The sequence below is a fragment of the Nansenia antarctica genome (genome assembly GCF_963989245.1).
Source record: "Nansenia antarctica genome assembly, chromosome: 4".
Lineage (NCBI taxonomy): Eukaryota > Metazoa > Chordata > Actinopteri > Argentiniformes > Microstomatidae > Nansenia > Nansenia antarctica.
The window spans coordinates 5,406,351-5,421,042 of record NC_137689.1 but is presented as its reverse complement, the minus strand read 5'-3'; the positions used below and the strand labels follow the sequence as shown (position 1 = coordinate 5,421,042).

The 14,692-nt window shown below is 42.7% G+C and overlaps 2 protein-coding genes across 2 annotated transcripts; both read right to left on the bottom strand.

Moving 5' to 3' along the window:
* Positions 1–29: 29 nt before the first annotated feature.
* Positions 30–1,032, bottom strand: LOC308154870 (serum amyloid A-1 protein-like; the record flags this gene model as incomplete). The annotated part of the gene is given in 3 exon segments (XM_080528088.1): positions 30–376; positions 903–955; positions 958–1,032. Coding segments are annotated over 3 exon segments (267 nt in total). The 3' UTR covers positions 30–237.
* A 3,461-nt stretch (positions 1,033–4,493) lies between these two features.
* On the bottom strand, positions 4,494–10,712 carry LOC308154869 (serum amyloid A-1 protein-like; the record flags this gene model as incomplete). Its single annotated transcript, XM_080528087.1, has 6 exons — positions 4,494–4,644; positions 5,222–5,360; positions 5,579–5,668; positions 9,585–9,703; positions 10,268–10,406; positions 10,625–10,712. The coding sequence occupies 6 exons, from the start codon at positions 10,710–10,712 to the stop codon at positions 4,506–4,508; spliced, it is 714 nt and encodes a 237-aa protein (XP_080384213.1). The 3' UTR covers positions 4,494–4,505.
* Between the last annotated feature and the right edge of the window lie 3,980 nt (positions 10,713–14,692).

Here is a 14,692-nt window from a genome sequence, read left to right as displayed (position 1 = left end):
TATTTTTTAAAGAGTTTATTTCTGCCCAAAAAATGTACTTGAATGCCCTTAAACAACTCATACAATGTCTTTTAGCTTTCTAATCTAATCATCTTTAATATATTTACCACTATTATAACATGCGCTAAGAAAAAGCAGTGGACAAGCAATATTTGGTTTGTTAGACCATGTATGGACTCATTTAGATTTCCAGACGCATAGATTAGTTTGGGTTCATCCCTTGGAAGCCGTGTTGGTTCAGTACTTCTCGGGGAGACCTTTGGGTCTGTAGACGTTGGGGTCTCCTCCTTCACGTCCATGGCGATTAGCCACCTGGTCAGCCTCAGAGTCTTCGTGGCCCCTCCCCATGGCTTCCTGCACCATCTCCCGTCCATCACTGACAGAGGGACAGGAACGTTCTGGATGTTACATCACTAGACCACCATACTGCACATCAACAATGACACACACACATCACGATACAGAACGCCTGTACTCTGATCAGACTCTTAGTTGAAAACAATGAGAGCAATGCTTCTAAATCTGAAGCAGAAAGGAGAACCTTTCCTCAAAGTCCTCAATTCATTTTTTCAACTGAACGCCGTTACGAGCACAGCTGGCAGATGCTGATTCTGTTGGCAACACAATGTCTGGGTCAGATATGTGGGTGTGAAGCCCTCGCCTGATCACCCTGGCTGCCCACCTGCCCCCTGGTCTTCTCACCTGATCACTCTCCTGCCCACCTCCCCCCTGGTCCTCTCACCTGATCACTCTCCTGCCCACCTCACCCCTGGTCCCTCTCCTGCCCACCTCCCCCCTGGTCCTCTCCTGCCCACCTCCCCCCCTGGTCCTCTCCTGCCCACCTCCCCCCTGGTCCTCTCACCTGATCACTCTCCTGCCCACCTCCCCCCTGGCCCTCTCACCTGATCACTCTGGCTGCCCACCTCCCCCCTGGTCCTCTGCTGGCAGCGTCGTGGCGTTGCCCCGGGCGTGGAAGTACTTGTCTGAGTTTCTCCATTTGGAATCCTTCATGTCATCATATGCGCGCCACATGTCTCTAGCTCCTGTATATAGGGGATGAGGATGAAGATGTTCAGCCGATGGCGGCACAAAGTTATTGCGCAGTAAACATTATATTTGAGCAAGCCTCAGGGGTTGAAAATGTCTTCAAAATCATTCTCTTCAGATATGCTTCATTCTATAATCAGAAACTTGTTTCAAGGACAGTCACAGTAATATACGTCATCTGTATACAATGTTGGAAAGTGTAGAAAGTGTAGAAAGTGACTCCAAAAGCTTGTCCAGGAAAGCGAGGTACCATCTGTGCGTGGGCCCCCCACAACAACAGTTAGAACAAGCCCAGCGAGAAGTAGCTTCATTTCTGCAGGGGTCTGGACAAGACATGGAAAGAGAGAGAGAGAGAGAGAGATGAGAGAGAGAGAGAGAGAGAGGAGAGAGAGAGAGAGAGAGAGAGAGAGACAAACAATGAGTTGCAGACATTAACAGAGCAAATAATAACAATTCCTCCAATGTAAAACTACTCCACCATGCTAGAGCCATCTCTTACCTTAGAGAACCTCAGTTAGTCAGAAACTCAGAAGAAAGATTGGTGTTAATGTGTTGTGTCTGCAGCATATTCTTATACTTCACCAGAGTGGGCTGGGCCAGCTGTTTCCCAAGGATGGAATCTCCTGATCACAACATTTGGGGTTGGAAAGACATAAGGTTTGGCAAAGTAACACTTCAGTACATTTCCCAATTGTGCAAACACCTGCTTAAAATTGAACAAAATGTGCCATGCCAGTAATATGGCGTTATCATCATGTTGTGTCCTACTCCAGACTGCCACTAGAGGGGGGTGTCTTAGCTGCTCTCTCATTCACTTCTCTCTCTCTCTCTCTCCTCTCTCTCTCTCTCTCTCTCTTTTTTCTTCCCTATTTTCTCCCTATCTCTCTCTATCTCTCTCTCTCTCTCATTCCCCCTCTCTCATCATCATCACTCTCTCTGTTCAAAGTCTGCTCCAGAGAAAGTGGTACAGTACTCTGGACCAGACGCTGATTGGTTGCCTGAGAGGAGGCGTGGTCAGATTCCTCTCTGCTTCCAAAGGCTTCCAATTACACTATACTTTTATAATACTTTTATAATACTTTTTTTTTTCTTCTCAAACATAATTGCAGTCCCAGTTCTATTGAAGTGAAAGCTCTTTGAATGTTTTATTTTAGTTTTTAGTTTTTTACAGAAACATCTTAATGGACAGTTCCTACAAATTAAAGTTACGAAGTAACGAAAAAGCATGGCTCCTCCTTACATTATCTAATTAATTTAGATTTATCAATGTGTATGCATCTGAAACAGTCTTAAAATTACCATATACAAATGGAGAGAGAGAGAGAGAGTGAGTGAGAGAGAGAGAGAGAGACAGCGAGAGAGAGAGAGACAGAGAGAGAGAGAGAGAGAGAGAGAGAGAGAGAGACAGAGAGAGAGAGAGAGAGAGAGAGAGAGAGAGAGAGAGAGAGAGAGAGAGAGAGAGAGAGAGAGAGAATGTATTCATCTTTCCAGCACACCACTGTTATAATTAAGGGTGTAATAAAAGAGTCATGTTCTCAGTAGTAAATCCTAGAAAGAAAAGGTGAAACACACACAACAATATTCTGGATAAGAACAAAGATAATGACAAGCAAGGACAGGCGAGGAGAGCAGTTCATCAGAAGTGGGTAAAATGATGAATCAGCTCTTCACTTGTACTGTACATCAGGTACAGAATGACCTCATCTCATTGACCTCACCTCATTTCGGAGTCCCCAAAACCATCTTCAACCTAAATAATATTCAGAAAGATGTAATATCATTCTCTTCTCTCATAGCTCGGAGAAGAATCCTTTTATATTGGAAGTCCACTAGCCCCCCAACAATCAACTCATGGATAGAGGACATGATGAAATGTATAAAACTGGAAAAAAAATAAATTTACACTTAGGGGTTCCTCTGGGAACTTTATTGCCAGGTGGCAACCATTGTTGTCACATATAGACAACATGTCTGAACTTCCAGAGTACATTTTTTCTTTCTACACTCTGTTTTCCTGTAATTATCAATTATTATTTTATTTTTTACATTTTTGCTCTCACCAACTCATTTTCATTTTTAGACCCCTCTGAGCAATCTTTTCTCTTTTTTCTTCTTTCTTTTTTTCTTTCCTTCTTTCGTTTTCTCTTTTTCTTTTTTTTCTTTTCTTTTCTTTTTTTCTTCCTGTCTTTACCCCGCAAACCTTATTTATTTATTATCTTTTCGCTACTACATGATTATTACTATAACTACTGGTAATAACTTACTAGTCTGAACCTGTACAATTATTACACCCCTTTTCAAAAATGTATTTGAAAGAAGGTATTTAGACTATAATTTGTCTTCGAATAATGTGATATGCTTGCATTGTATGTACTTGTGTGTAAAGAAAATAATAAAAAATCTATTTAAAAAAAGAAAAGAAAAAAGAATGACCTCATCAGGTGAAGGGTTTTGACACTATAGCAGAGAGTCACCATGGTTACAGTACAGGCAGCGTTAACGCCACAGAACTGAAAGCCAGCACAAGGGATGATCTCTCTTCCTCCTCTTTAAGAGAGAGTTGTGGTTTTACATTGTCTTGCACAGTAGTGTTGGCTAGCTTACATGCAATACTGAAAGTAAAAACTGTAATGCTTGTACAACTGTACTTAATTGTATAACCATTCATTATGTTATAGACAACACTTGTGTGTGTGAGCATAACCATCAGTCTTAAAATGCTAATCTATGTACTTTTTTTCCACTCTTGAAAACACTACACTGTCAATTGCCCAACTATCAAAACATTTGGTTCACTGATTTACTTACTGTATGTCTATTGGTGACATTAGGAAACAACTTGGATTATGAATATTGAATGGCCAATAAAATAAACCTTAAACATTAAAACAAGTCACCAGCATGACTTTTAGCTTCTTTGTATATAACATATATAAAGAATAAACCATATAGAAATGTATATACTACATTCGTTTTGCTGATCCAATGCTGCCCAGTGTTTTTAACATCACCCTGTTATGACTTTCAGTAAGAGGAGTGACATCTTGCCAGCTTCAAGCGGGGCCCTTATGCTAATATGCTAATATGAGCATATATCATTAAGAATCTGACAAAAAGGACTAACCAAAGGACTATACACTTTGTATTTGTAACCAAAACTTGAAAGATAAACAAACCATAGTTTGTCGAACCTTATTATTAGATAAATCCACCAAGACGTTTTTATTTTTTAAAGGGTTTATTTCTGCCCAAAAAATGTACTTGAATGCCCTTAAACAACTCATACAATGTCTGTTAGCTTTCTAATCTAATCATCTTTAATATATTTACCACTACTATCATGCACTAAGAAAAAGCAGAGGACAAGCAATATTTGGTTTGTTAGACCATGGATGGACTCATTTAGATTTCCAGATGCATAGATTAGTTTGGGTTCATCCCTTGGAAGCCGTGTTGGTTCAGTACTTCTCGGGGAGACCTTTGGGTCTGTAGACGTTGGGGTCTCCTCCTTCACGTCCATGGCGATTAGCCACCTGGTCAGCCTCAGAGTCTTCGTGGCCCCTCCCCATGGCTTCCTGCACCATCTCCCGTCCATCACTGACAGAGGACAGGAACGTTCTGGATGTTACATCACTAGACCACCATACTGCACATCAACAATGACACACACACATCCACGATACAGAACGCCTGTACTCTGATCAGACTCTTAGTTGAAAACAATGAGAGCAATGCTTCTAAATCTGAAGCAGAAAGGAGAAACCTTTCCTCAAAGTCCTCAATTCATTTTTTCAACTGAACGCCGTTACGAGCACAGCTGGCAGATGCTGATTCTGTTGGCAACACAATGTCTGGTCAGATATGTGGGTGTGAAGCCCTCGCCTGATCACTCTGGCTGCCCACCTGCCCCCTGGTCTTCTCACCTGATCACTCTCCTGCCCACCTCCCCCCTGGTCCTCTCAACTGATCACTCTCCTGCCCACCTCCCCCCTGGTCCTCTCCTGCCCACCTCCCCCCTGGTCCTCTCCTGCCCACCTCCCCCCCTGGTCCTCTCCTGCCCACCTCCCCCCTGGTCCTCTCCTGCCCACCTCCCCCCTGGTCCTCTCCTGCCCACCTCCCCCCTGGTCCTCTCACCTGATCACTCTCCTGCCCACCTCCCCCCTGGTCTTCTCACCTGATCACTCTGGCTGCCCACCTCCCCCCTGGTCCTCTGCTGGCAGCGTCGGCGTTGCCCCGGGCGTGGAAGTACTTGTCTGAGTTTCTCCATTTGGAATCCTTCATGTCATCATATGCGCGCCACATGTCTCTAGCTCCTGTATATAGGGGATGAGGATGAAGATGTTCAGCCGATGGCGGCACAAAGTTATTGTGCAGTAAACATTATATTTGAGCAAGCCTCAGGGGTTGAAAATGTCTTCAAAATCATTCTCTTCAGATATGCTTCATTCTATAATCAGAAACTTGTTTCAAGGACAGTAATATACGTCATCTGTATACAATGTTGGAAAGTGTAGAAAGTGTAGAAAGTGACCTCCAATAGCTTCTCCAGGAAAGCGGTACCACTGTGCGTGGGCCCCCACAACAACAGTTAGAACAAGCCCAGCGATAAGTAGCTTCATGTCTGCAGGGGTCTGGACAAGACATGGAAAGAGAGAGAGAGAGAGAGAGAGAGAGAGAGAGAGAGAGAGAGAGAGAGAGAGAGAGAGAGAGAGAGAGAGAGAGAGAGAGAGAGAGAGAGAGAGAGAGACAAACAATGAGTTGCAGACATTAACAGAGCAAATAATAACAATTCCTCCAATGTAAAACTACTCCACCATGCTAGAGCCATCTCTTACCTTAGAGAACCTCAGTTAGTCAGAAACTCAGAAGAAAGATTGGTGTTAGTGTGTTCTCTGCGGCATATTCTTATACTTCACCAGAGTGGGCTGGGCCAGCTGTTTCCCACGGATGGAATCTCCTGATCACAACATTTGGGGTTGGAAGGACATAAGGTTTGGCAAAATAACACTTCAGTACATTTCACAATTGTGCAACACCTGCTTAAAATTGGAACAAAATGTGCCATGCCAGTAATATGGCGTTATCTCATGTTGTGTCCTACTCCAGACTGCCACTAAAGGGGGTGTCTTAGCTGCTCTCTCTTTCTCTCTCTCTCTCTGTCTTTTTTTTCTTCCCTATGTAGTATATTTTAATTACACACACACACATGCATGGTATATGGTATGGGCCTGTCCTACTGAGAATGGGGGCCCTTTGTTGTTGGAAATGGTTCACAAAATGGATGACCAAAGTGTATCTTAAAATGGTGGTTTATGACCTCCTGGCCTCTTCCCCTTTTTCACACCTTGACCATCTCTAGGTAATGTGATAGGACCATTGTCTGTGACTGTATTGTGACTGTATTTGCATACTATTGTTTATAAGTAAGGGTGTGGGCCCAAGGACAGCTCTCTTCTCTCTCTCACCTCTGGAACACGCAGCTCTCTGTCTCTGTCTCTGTCTCTCTTGTCCTCTCTTCTCTTCTCTCTCTCTCTCTGTTCCAGCACCTCTCTGATTCCAGCACAGCTCCTCTCTCTCTCTCTCTCTCTCTCTCTCTCTCTCTCTCTCTCTCTCTCTCTCTCTCTCTCTCTCTCTCTCTCTCTCTCTCTCTCTCTCTACCAGACCAGACCAGAATCCAGCTTTGATATCTGTATACTTTTGTACTTTAAATAAATAGTCTTGAACTCAGAATTGTTCTTTGATTCATAACCAACAAGAGAAATAAACAACACCTATTTTCTCCCTCTCTCTCATTCACTCTCTCTCTCTCTCTCTCTCTCTCTCTCTCTCTCTCTCTCTCTCTCTCTCTCTCTTTTCTTCCCTATTTTCTCTCTCTCTCTCTCTCTCTCTCTCTTTTCTTCCCTATTTTCTCTCTCATTCCCCCTCTCTCATCATCACTCTCTCTGTTCAAAGTCTGCTCCAGAGAAAGTGGTACAGCACTCTGGACCAGACGCTGATTGGTTGCCTGAGAGGAGGCGTGGTCAGATTCCTCTATGCGTTCCCAAAGGCTTCCAATTACACTATACTTTTATAATACTTTAATAAGACTTTTTTATTTTTCTCAAACATATTGCAGTCCCAGTTCTATTGAAGTGAAAGCTCTTTGAATGTTTTATTTTAGTTTTTAGTTTTTTACAGAAACATCTTAATGGACAGTTCCTACAAATTACAGTTACGAAGTAACGAAAAAGCATGGCTCCTCCTTACATTATCTAATTAATTTAGATTTATCAATGTGTATGCATCTGAAACAGTCTTAAAATGACCATATACAAATGGAGAGAGAGAGACAGAGAGAGAGAGAGAGAGAGAGAGAGAGAGAGAGAGAGACAGAGAGAGAGAGAGAGAGAGAGAGAGAGAGAGAGAGAGAGAGAGACAGAGAGAGAGAGAGAGAGAGAGAGAGAGACAGAGAGAGAGAGAGAGAGAGAGAGACAGAGAGAGAGAAAGAGAGAGAGAGAGAGAGAGAAAGAGAGAGAGAGAGAGACAGAGAGAGAGAGAGAGAATGTATTCATCTTTCCAGCACCACTGTTATAATTAAGGGTGTAATAAAAGAGTCATGTTCTCAGTAGTAAATCCTAGAAAGAAAAGGTAAAACAAACACACAACAATATTCTGGATAAGAACAAAGATAATGACAAGCAAGGACAGGCGAGGAGAGCAGTTCATCAGACGTGGGTAAGATGATGAATCAGCTCTTCACTTGTACTGTACATCAGGTACAGAATGACCTCATCTCATTGACCTCACCTCATTTCGGAGTCCCCAAAACCATCTTCAACCTAAATAATATTCAGAAAGATGTAATATCATTCTCTTCTCTCATAGCTCGGAGAAGAATCCGTTTATATTGGAAGTCCACTAGCCCCCCAACAATCAACTCATGGATAGAGGACATGATGAAATGTATAAAACTGGAAAAAAATAAATTTACACTTAGGGGTTCCTCTGGGAACTTTATTGCCAGGTGGCAACCATTGTTGTCACATATAGACAACATGTCTGAACTTCCAGAGTAAATGTTTCTTTCTACACTCTGTTTTCCTGTAATTATCAAATTTTTTATTTTTTTTTACATTTTTGCTCTCACCAACTCATTTTCATTTTTAAACCCCTCTGAGCAATCTTTTCTCTTTTTTCTTCTTTCTTTCTTTCTTTCCTTCTTTCGTTTTCTCTTTTTCTTTTTTTTCTTTTTTTCTTCCTGTCTTTACCCCGCAAACCTTGTTTATTTATTATCTTTTCGCTACTACATGATTATTACTATAACTACTGGTAATAACTTACTAGTCTGAACCTGTACATATATTACACCCCTTTTCAAAAATGTATTTGAAAGAAGGTATTTAGACTATAATTTGTCTTCGAATAATGTGATATGCTTGCATTGTATGTACTTATGTGTAAAGAAAATAATAAAAAATCTATATATTAAAAAAAAGAAAAGAAAAAAGAATGACCTCATCAGGTGAAGGGTTTGACACTATAGCAGAGAGTCACCATGGTTACAGTACAGGCAGCATTAACGCCACAGAACTGAAAGCCAGCACAAGGGATGATCTCTCTTCCTCCTCTTTAAGAGAGAGTTGTGGTTTTACATTGTCTTGCACAGTATGTGTTGGCTAGCTTACATGCAATACTGAAAGTAAAAACTGTAATGCTTGTACAACTGTACTTAATTGTATAACCACTCATTATTTTATAAACAACACTTTGTGTGTGTGTGTGAGCACACAGTCTTAAAATGCTAATCTATGTACTTTTTTCCACTCTTCAAAACGCTACACTGTCAATTGCCCAACTATCAAAAACATTTGGTTCACTGATTTCCTTACTGTATGTCTATTGGTGACATTAGGTAACAACTTGGATTATGAATATTGAATGGCCAATAAAATAAACCGTAAACATTTAAAACAAGTCACCAGCATGACTTTTAGCTTCTTTGTATATAACATATATATACAAAGAATAACCAAATGTATATACTACATTCTGTTTGCTGATCCAATGCTGCCCAGTGTTTTTAACATCACCCTGTTATGACTTTCAGTAAGAGGAGTGACATCTTGCCAGCTTCAAGCGGGCCCTTATGCTAATATGCTAATATGAGCATATATCATTAAGAATCTGACAAAAAGGACTAACCAAAGGACTATACACTTTGTATTTGTAACCAGAACTTGAAAGATAAACAAACCATAGTTTGTCGAACCTTATTATTAGATAAATCCACCAAGACGTTTTTATTTTTTAAAGAGTTTATTTCTGCCCAAAAAATGTACTTGAATGCCCTTAAACAACTCATACAATGTCTGTTAGCTTTCTAATCTAATCATCTTTAATATATTTACCACTATTATAACATGCGCTAAGAAAAAGCAGTGGACAAGCAATATTTGGTTTGTTAGACCATGGATGGACTCATTTAGATTTCCAGATGCATAGATTAGTTTGCGTTCATCCCTTGGAAGCCGTGTTGGTTCAGTAATTCTTGGGGAGACCTTCGGGTCTGTAGACGTTGGGGTCTCCTCCTTCACGTCCATGGCGATTAGCCACCTGGTCAGCCTCAGAGTCTTCGTGGCCCCTCCCCATGGCTTCCTGCACCATCTCCCGTCCATCACTGACAGAGGACAGGAACATTCTGGATGTTACATCACTAGACCACCATACTGCACATCAACAATGACACACACATCCACGATACAGAACGCCTGTACTCTGATCAGACTCTTAGTTGAAAACAATGAGAGCAATGCTTCTAAATCTGAATCAGAAAGGAGAAACCTTTCCTCAAAGTCCTCAATTCATTTTTTCAACTGAACGCCATTACGAGCACAGCTGGCAGATGCTGATTCTGTTGGCAACACAATGTCTGGTCAGATATGTGAGTGTGAAGCCCTCGCCTGATCACTCTGGCTGCCCACCTGCCCCCTGGTCTTCTCACCTGATCACTCTCCTGCCCACCTCCCCCCTGGTCCTCTCACCTGATCACTCTCCTGCCCACCTCCCCCCTGGTCCTCTCACCTGATCACTCTGGCTGCCCACCTCCCCCCTGATCACTCTCCTGCCCACCTGCCCCCTGGTCCTCTCACCTGATCACTCTCCTGCCCACCTCCCCCCTGGTCCTCTCCTGCCCACCTCCCCCCTGGTCCTCTCCTGCCCACCTCCCCCCTGGCCCTCTCACCTGATCACTCTGGCTGCCCACTCCCCCCCTGGTCCTCTGCTGGCAGCGTCGGCGTTGCCCCGGGCGTGGAAGTACTTGTCTGAGTTTTTCCAGTTGGCATCCTTCATGTCATCATATGCGCGCCACATGTCTCTAGCTCCTGTATATAGGGGATGAGGATGAAGATGTTCAGCCGATGGCGGCACAAAGTTATTGTGCAGTAAACATTATATTTGAGCAAGCCTCAGGGGTTGAAAATGTCTTCAAAATCATTCTTTTCAGATATGCTTCATTCTATAATCAGAAACTTGTTTCAAGGACAGTAATATGCGTCATCTGTATACAATGTTGGAAAGTGTAGAAAGTGTAGAAAGTGACCTCCAAAAGCTTGTCCAGGAAAGCGGTACCACTGTGCATGGGCCCCCACAACAACAGTTAGAACAAGCCCAGCGAGAAGTAGCTTCATTTCTGCAGGGGTCTGGACAAGACATGGAAAGAGAGAGAGAGAGACAAACAATGAGTTGCAGACATTAACAGAGCAAATAATCACAATTACTCCAATGTAAAACTACTCCACCATGCTAGAGCCATCTCTTACCTTAGAGAACCTCAGTTAGTCAGAAACTCAGAAGAAAGATTGGTGTTAATGTGTTGTGTCTGCAACATATTCTTATACTTCACCAGAGTGGGCTGGGCCAGCTGTTTCCCAAGGATGGAATCTCCTGATCACAACATTTGGGGTTGGAAGGACATAAGGTTTGGCAAAATAACACTTCAGTCAATAACACGTCAATGTCTCAATTGTGCAACACCTGCTTAAAATTGGAACAAAATGTGCCATGCCAGTAATATGGCGTTATCTCATGTTGTGTCCTACTCCAGACTGCCACTAGAGGGGGTGGAGCTCCTAAGCCTTGACTGGCCCATTAAGTGAAAACTGGGAAAAACCCAGATCCTTTTACTGGCAATAGGATCCATAGATTACATAATACTGAAAGCAAAATACAACACAGCGTTTTTTTAACTTAACTTTTATTTATCCAGGTTAGTCACATTGAAATAACATCTATTTTCAAGAGAGAACTGGTCCAAGACAGCAGCCAAGGAAAACAATATTACAGAAAAAACACAAACTCTGTGTATTAGTCTGAGTGTATGTATGTAACTAAATCTAAATAAAACATTGTGATAAACCCTGGTCAACCCTGGCCAATCGGATGAAGGCTAATGAAGGGATAATGTGAGAGATGGAGATGTACATGAAATAATGTAGAACAGAGAAGCTCAACATACTGTACATGAAATCCCATTGATAAAGATAGCGTTTAAAGTGTGGCCTTAACTTCATATATTTTATCGTCATATATTGTTCTGAATTCACTTAGTCTAAATGACCTACCATATACCTACAGAGCCCTTATTATCATGAAGACATTTCAACACTTTATAGACAGTTAGAGTCCAATTTTAGGCCATCAAATGTGATGAGACAGATTAATCAAATGTCCAAATCAAGAACTCATGTTTAGTATTTGGTCGACAATCCTTTGCATGCAATAACTGCCTGAAGTCTATGGCCCATTGACCCCAGTACTGTAACCACGGTGACTCTCTGCTAGGCCTGTACTGTAACCATGGTGACTCTCTGCTAGGCCTGTACTGTAACCATGGTGACACTCTGCTAGGCCTGTACTGTAACCATGGTGACTCTCTGCTAGGCCTGTACCGTAACCATGGTGACTCTCTGCTAAGGCCTGTACTGTAACCATGGTGACTCTCTGCTAGGCCTGTACTGTAACCATGGTGACTCTCTGCTAAGGCCTGTACTGTAACCATGGTGACTCTCTGCTAGGCCTGTACCGTAACCATGGTGACTCTCTGCTAGGCCTGTACTGTAACCATGGTGACTCTCTGCTAAGGCCTGTACTGTAACCATGGTGACTCTCTGCTAGGCCTGTACTGTAACCATGGTGACTCTCTGCTAGGCCTGTACCGTAACCATGGTGACTCTCTGCTAGGCCTGTACTGTAACCATGGTGACTCTCTGCTAGGCCTACTGTAACCATGGTGACACTCTGCTAGGCCTGTACTGTAACCATGGTGACTCTGCTAGGCCTGTACTGTAACCATGGTGACCCTCTGCTAGGCCTGTACTGTAACCATGGTGACTCTCTGCTAGGCCTGTACTGTAACCATGGTGACTCTCTGCTAGGCCTGTACTGTAACCATGGTGACACTCTGCCAGGCCTGTACTGTAACCATGGTGACTCTCTGCTAGGCCTGTACTGTAACCATGGTGACTCTCTGCTAGGCCTGTAGTGTAACCATGGTGACTCTCTGCTGGGCCTGTACTGTAACCATGGTGATGCTAGGCCTGTACTGTAACCATGGTGATGCTAGGCCTGTACTGTAACCATGGTGATGCTAGGCCTGTACTGTAACCATGGTGATGCTAGGCCTGTACTGTAACCATGGTGATGCTAGGCCTGTACTGTAACCATGGTGATGCCAGGCCTGTACTGCAGCCATCTACAGTTGTTATTGTTTTGAGGATGTTTGACCGTACGTCTCCTCTTCAGCAGATGACTTGCATGTTCAATAGGATTTCTGTCTGGAGTTTGGCTCGGCCAGTCAACAACTTCCCACTGTTTGGCCCTGAGAAACTCCCTAGTTTGCCATCACAGTATGTTTGGGTGTTTGTCCTGCCCCCCCCTCCACCATTATCTCACAGATGAGGTGCTTTCCTGTGAACATTGGGCAGTTCCTTTTTTTCTCCACACGTAACTCTTGCCATCACTCTGGTACATATTAATCTGTCCACAAGAACTGTTTTAGGTACTTCTCTTTTAGGTACTTTTTAGCAAACTGTAGCCTGGCCATCCTGTTTTTGTGGATAACTAGAGGTTTGCACCTTGCACCTTGTAGTTCAGCTGGTGATGTATTCGGCAGATCTCTGACACATTCACGACTACCTCCTGGAGTGTTCCTGATCTGTGGGACAGTTGTTCTACCTCCTGGAGAGTGTTCCTGATCTGTGGGACAGTTGTTCTACCTCCTGGAGTGTTCCTGATCTGTGGGACAGTTGTTCTACCTCCTGGAGAGTGTTCCTGGTCTGTGGGACAGTTGTTCTACCTCCTGGAGAGTGTTCCTGGTCTGTGGGACAGTTGTTCTACCTCCTGGAGAGTGTTCCTGGTCTGTGGCACAGTTGTTTGGGGTTTTTTCTTAATCATGATGGTTACACTTTGGTCATTCACTGTAGAAGTCTCCCTTGGCCGACCAGGCTGTTTGAGATTTCTGAGCTTTTCTTTCCCTTTAATAATCTTGTTGGTATGTTTAAAGTTTCTGATATTTTTCTGATATTTCACCTCTTGTAATGGCTTCCTTGACTTTCATTGACATCTCTTCGGTCCTCGTGTTGACAGACACCAATAACAGAACTCCAAAGGCAAGCACAAATAAAAGCCTTGAGTAAAAACGAAACCTGCATTTTTTTTTTATCACCATCTGTTCAACAAGAATCATATCCTGTTTTTGTTACATTGTATCACTTCTCTTCAGCTGTCTGCCAATCTGCTTTATTTTTTTATTTTTTTCAAACTGTCAGTCTATACTGTAGCAGCTAACTGGGTTTACTTTATAGTCCCATTAGGGCCTCCATTGACCGAGGTAACTTTAGCAGCCCTATAGAGCATTAGAGCATTAGAGCATTAGAGCATTAGTAGGTGTACAGGTGTAGGTGTGTAGGTCTCTAGCTAGTCTAAGATGTAGGAGGATGTCCCTAGCTATTTATTTTTTCAGCATGACCTGTATTGTCATTAAGTGTGTTTTGCAGGTATGGCCTAAAAGTGTTAGTATCCATTACAGTTTTTCCCAATTGCTAAAACACAAAAGCCAATTCTCTAAACCAAATGATGTCATAGGGTCCTCCAAATGTCATAGGGTCCTCCTCTCCTCTTCTCTTCCCTCTCATATCATCCTCTCCTCCTCTGTTCCCTCCTTCCCATACCTTCTCCTCCAACCCCACTCTCTCAAACAGCTCTAAACGGCGGGGCTACTGTATGGTGATATGTCACTACAGGGAACCGTCTGGAAAAAGGGGTAATTGTTGGGAAATAAAATGAAATGCTACCTAACCGCATTTAGGTAGCATTTCACAGCACTGACACAGACACACAGCAGTCTATACACTATACATACAACACCATATGATGTATGATGTATGGTGATGTATGATGTATGATGTATGATGTATGGTGATGTATGATGTATGATGTATGGTGATGTATGATGTATGGTGATGTATGATGTATGGTGATGTATGATGTATGGTGATGTATGATGTATGATGTATGGTGATGTATGATGTATGGTGATGTATGGTGATGTATGATGTTGCATGATGTATCGGTATTGCATTTATACGACGACTACTTTATACGATGACTA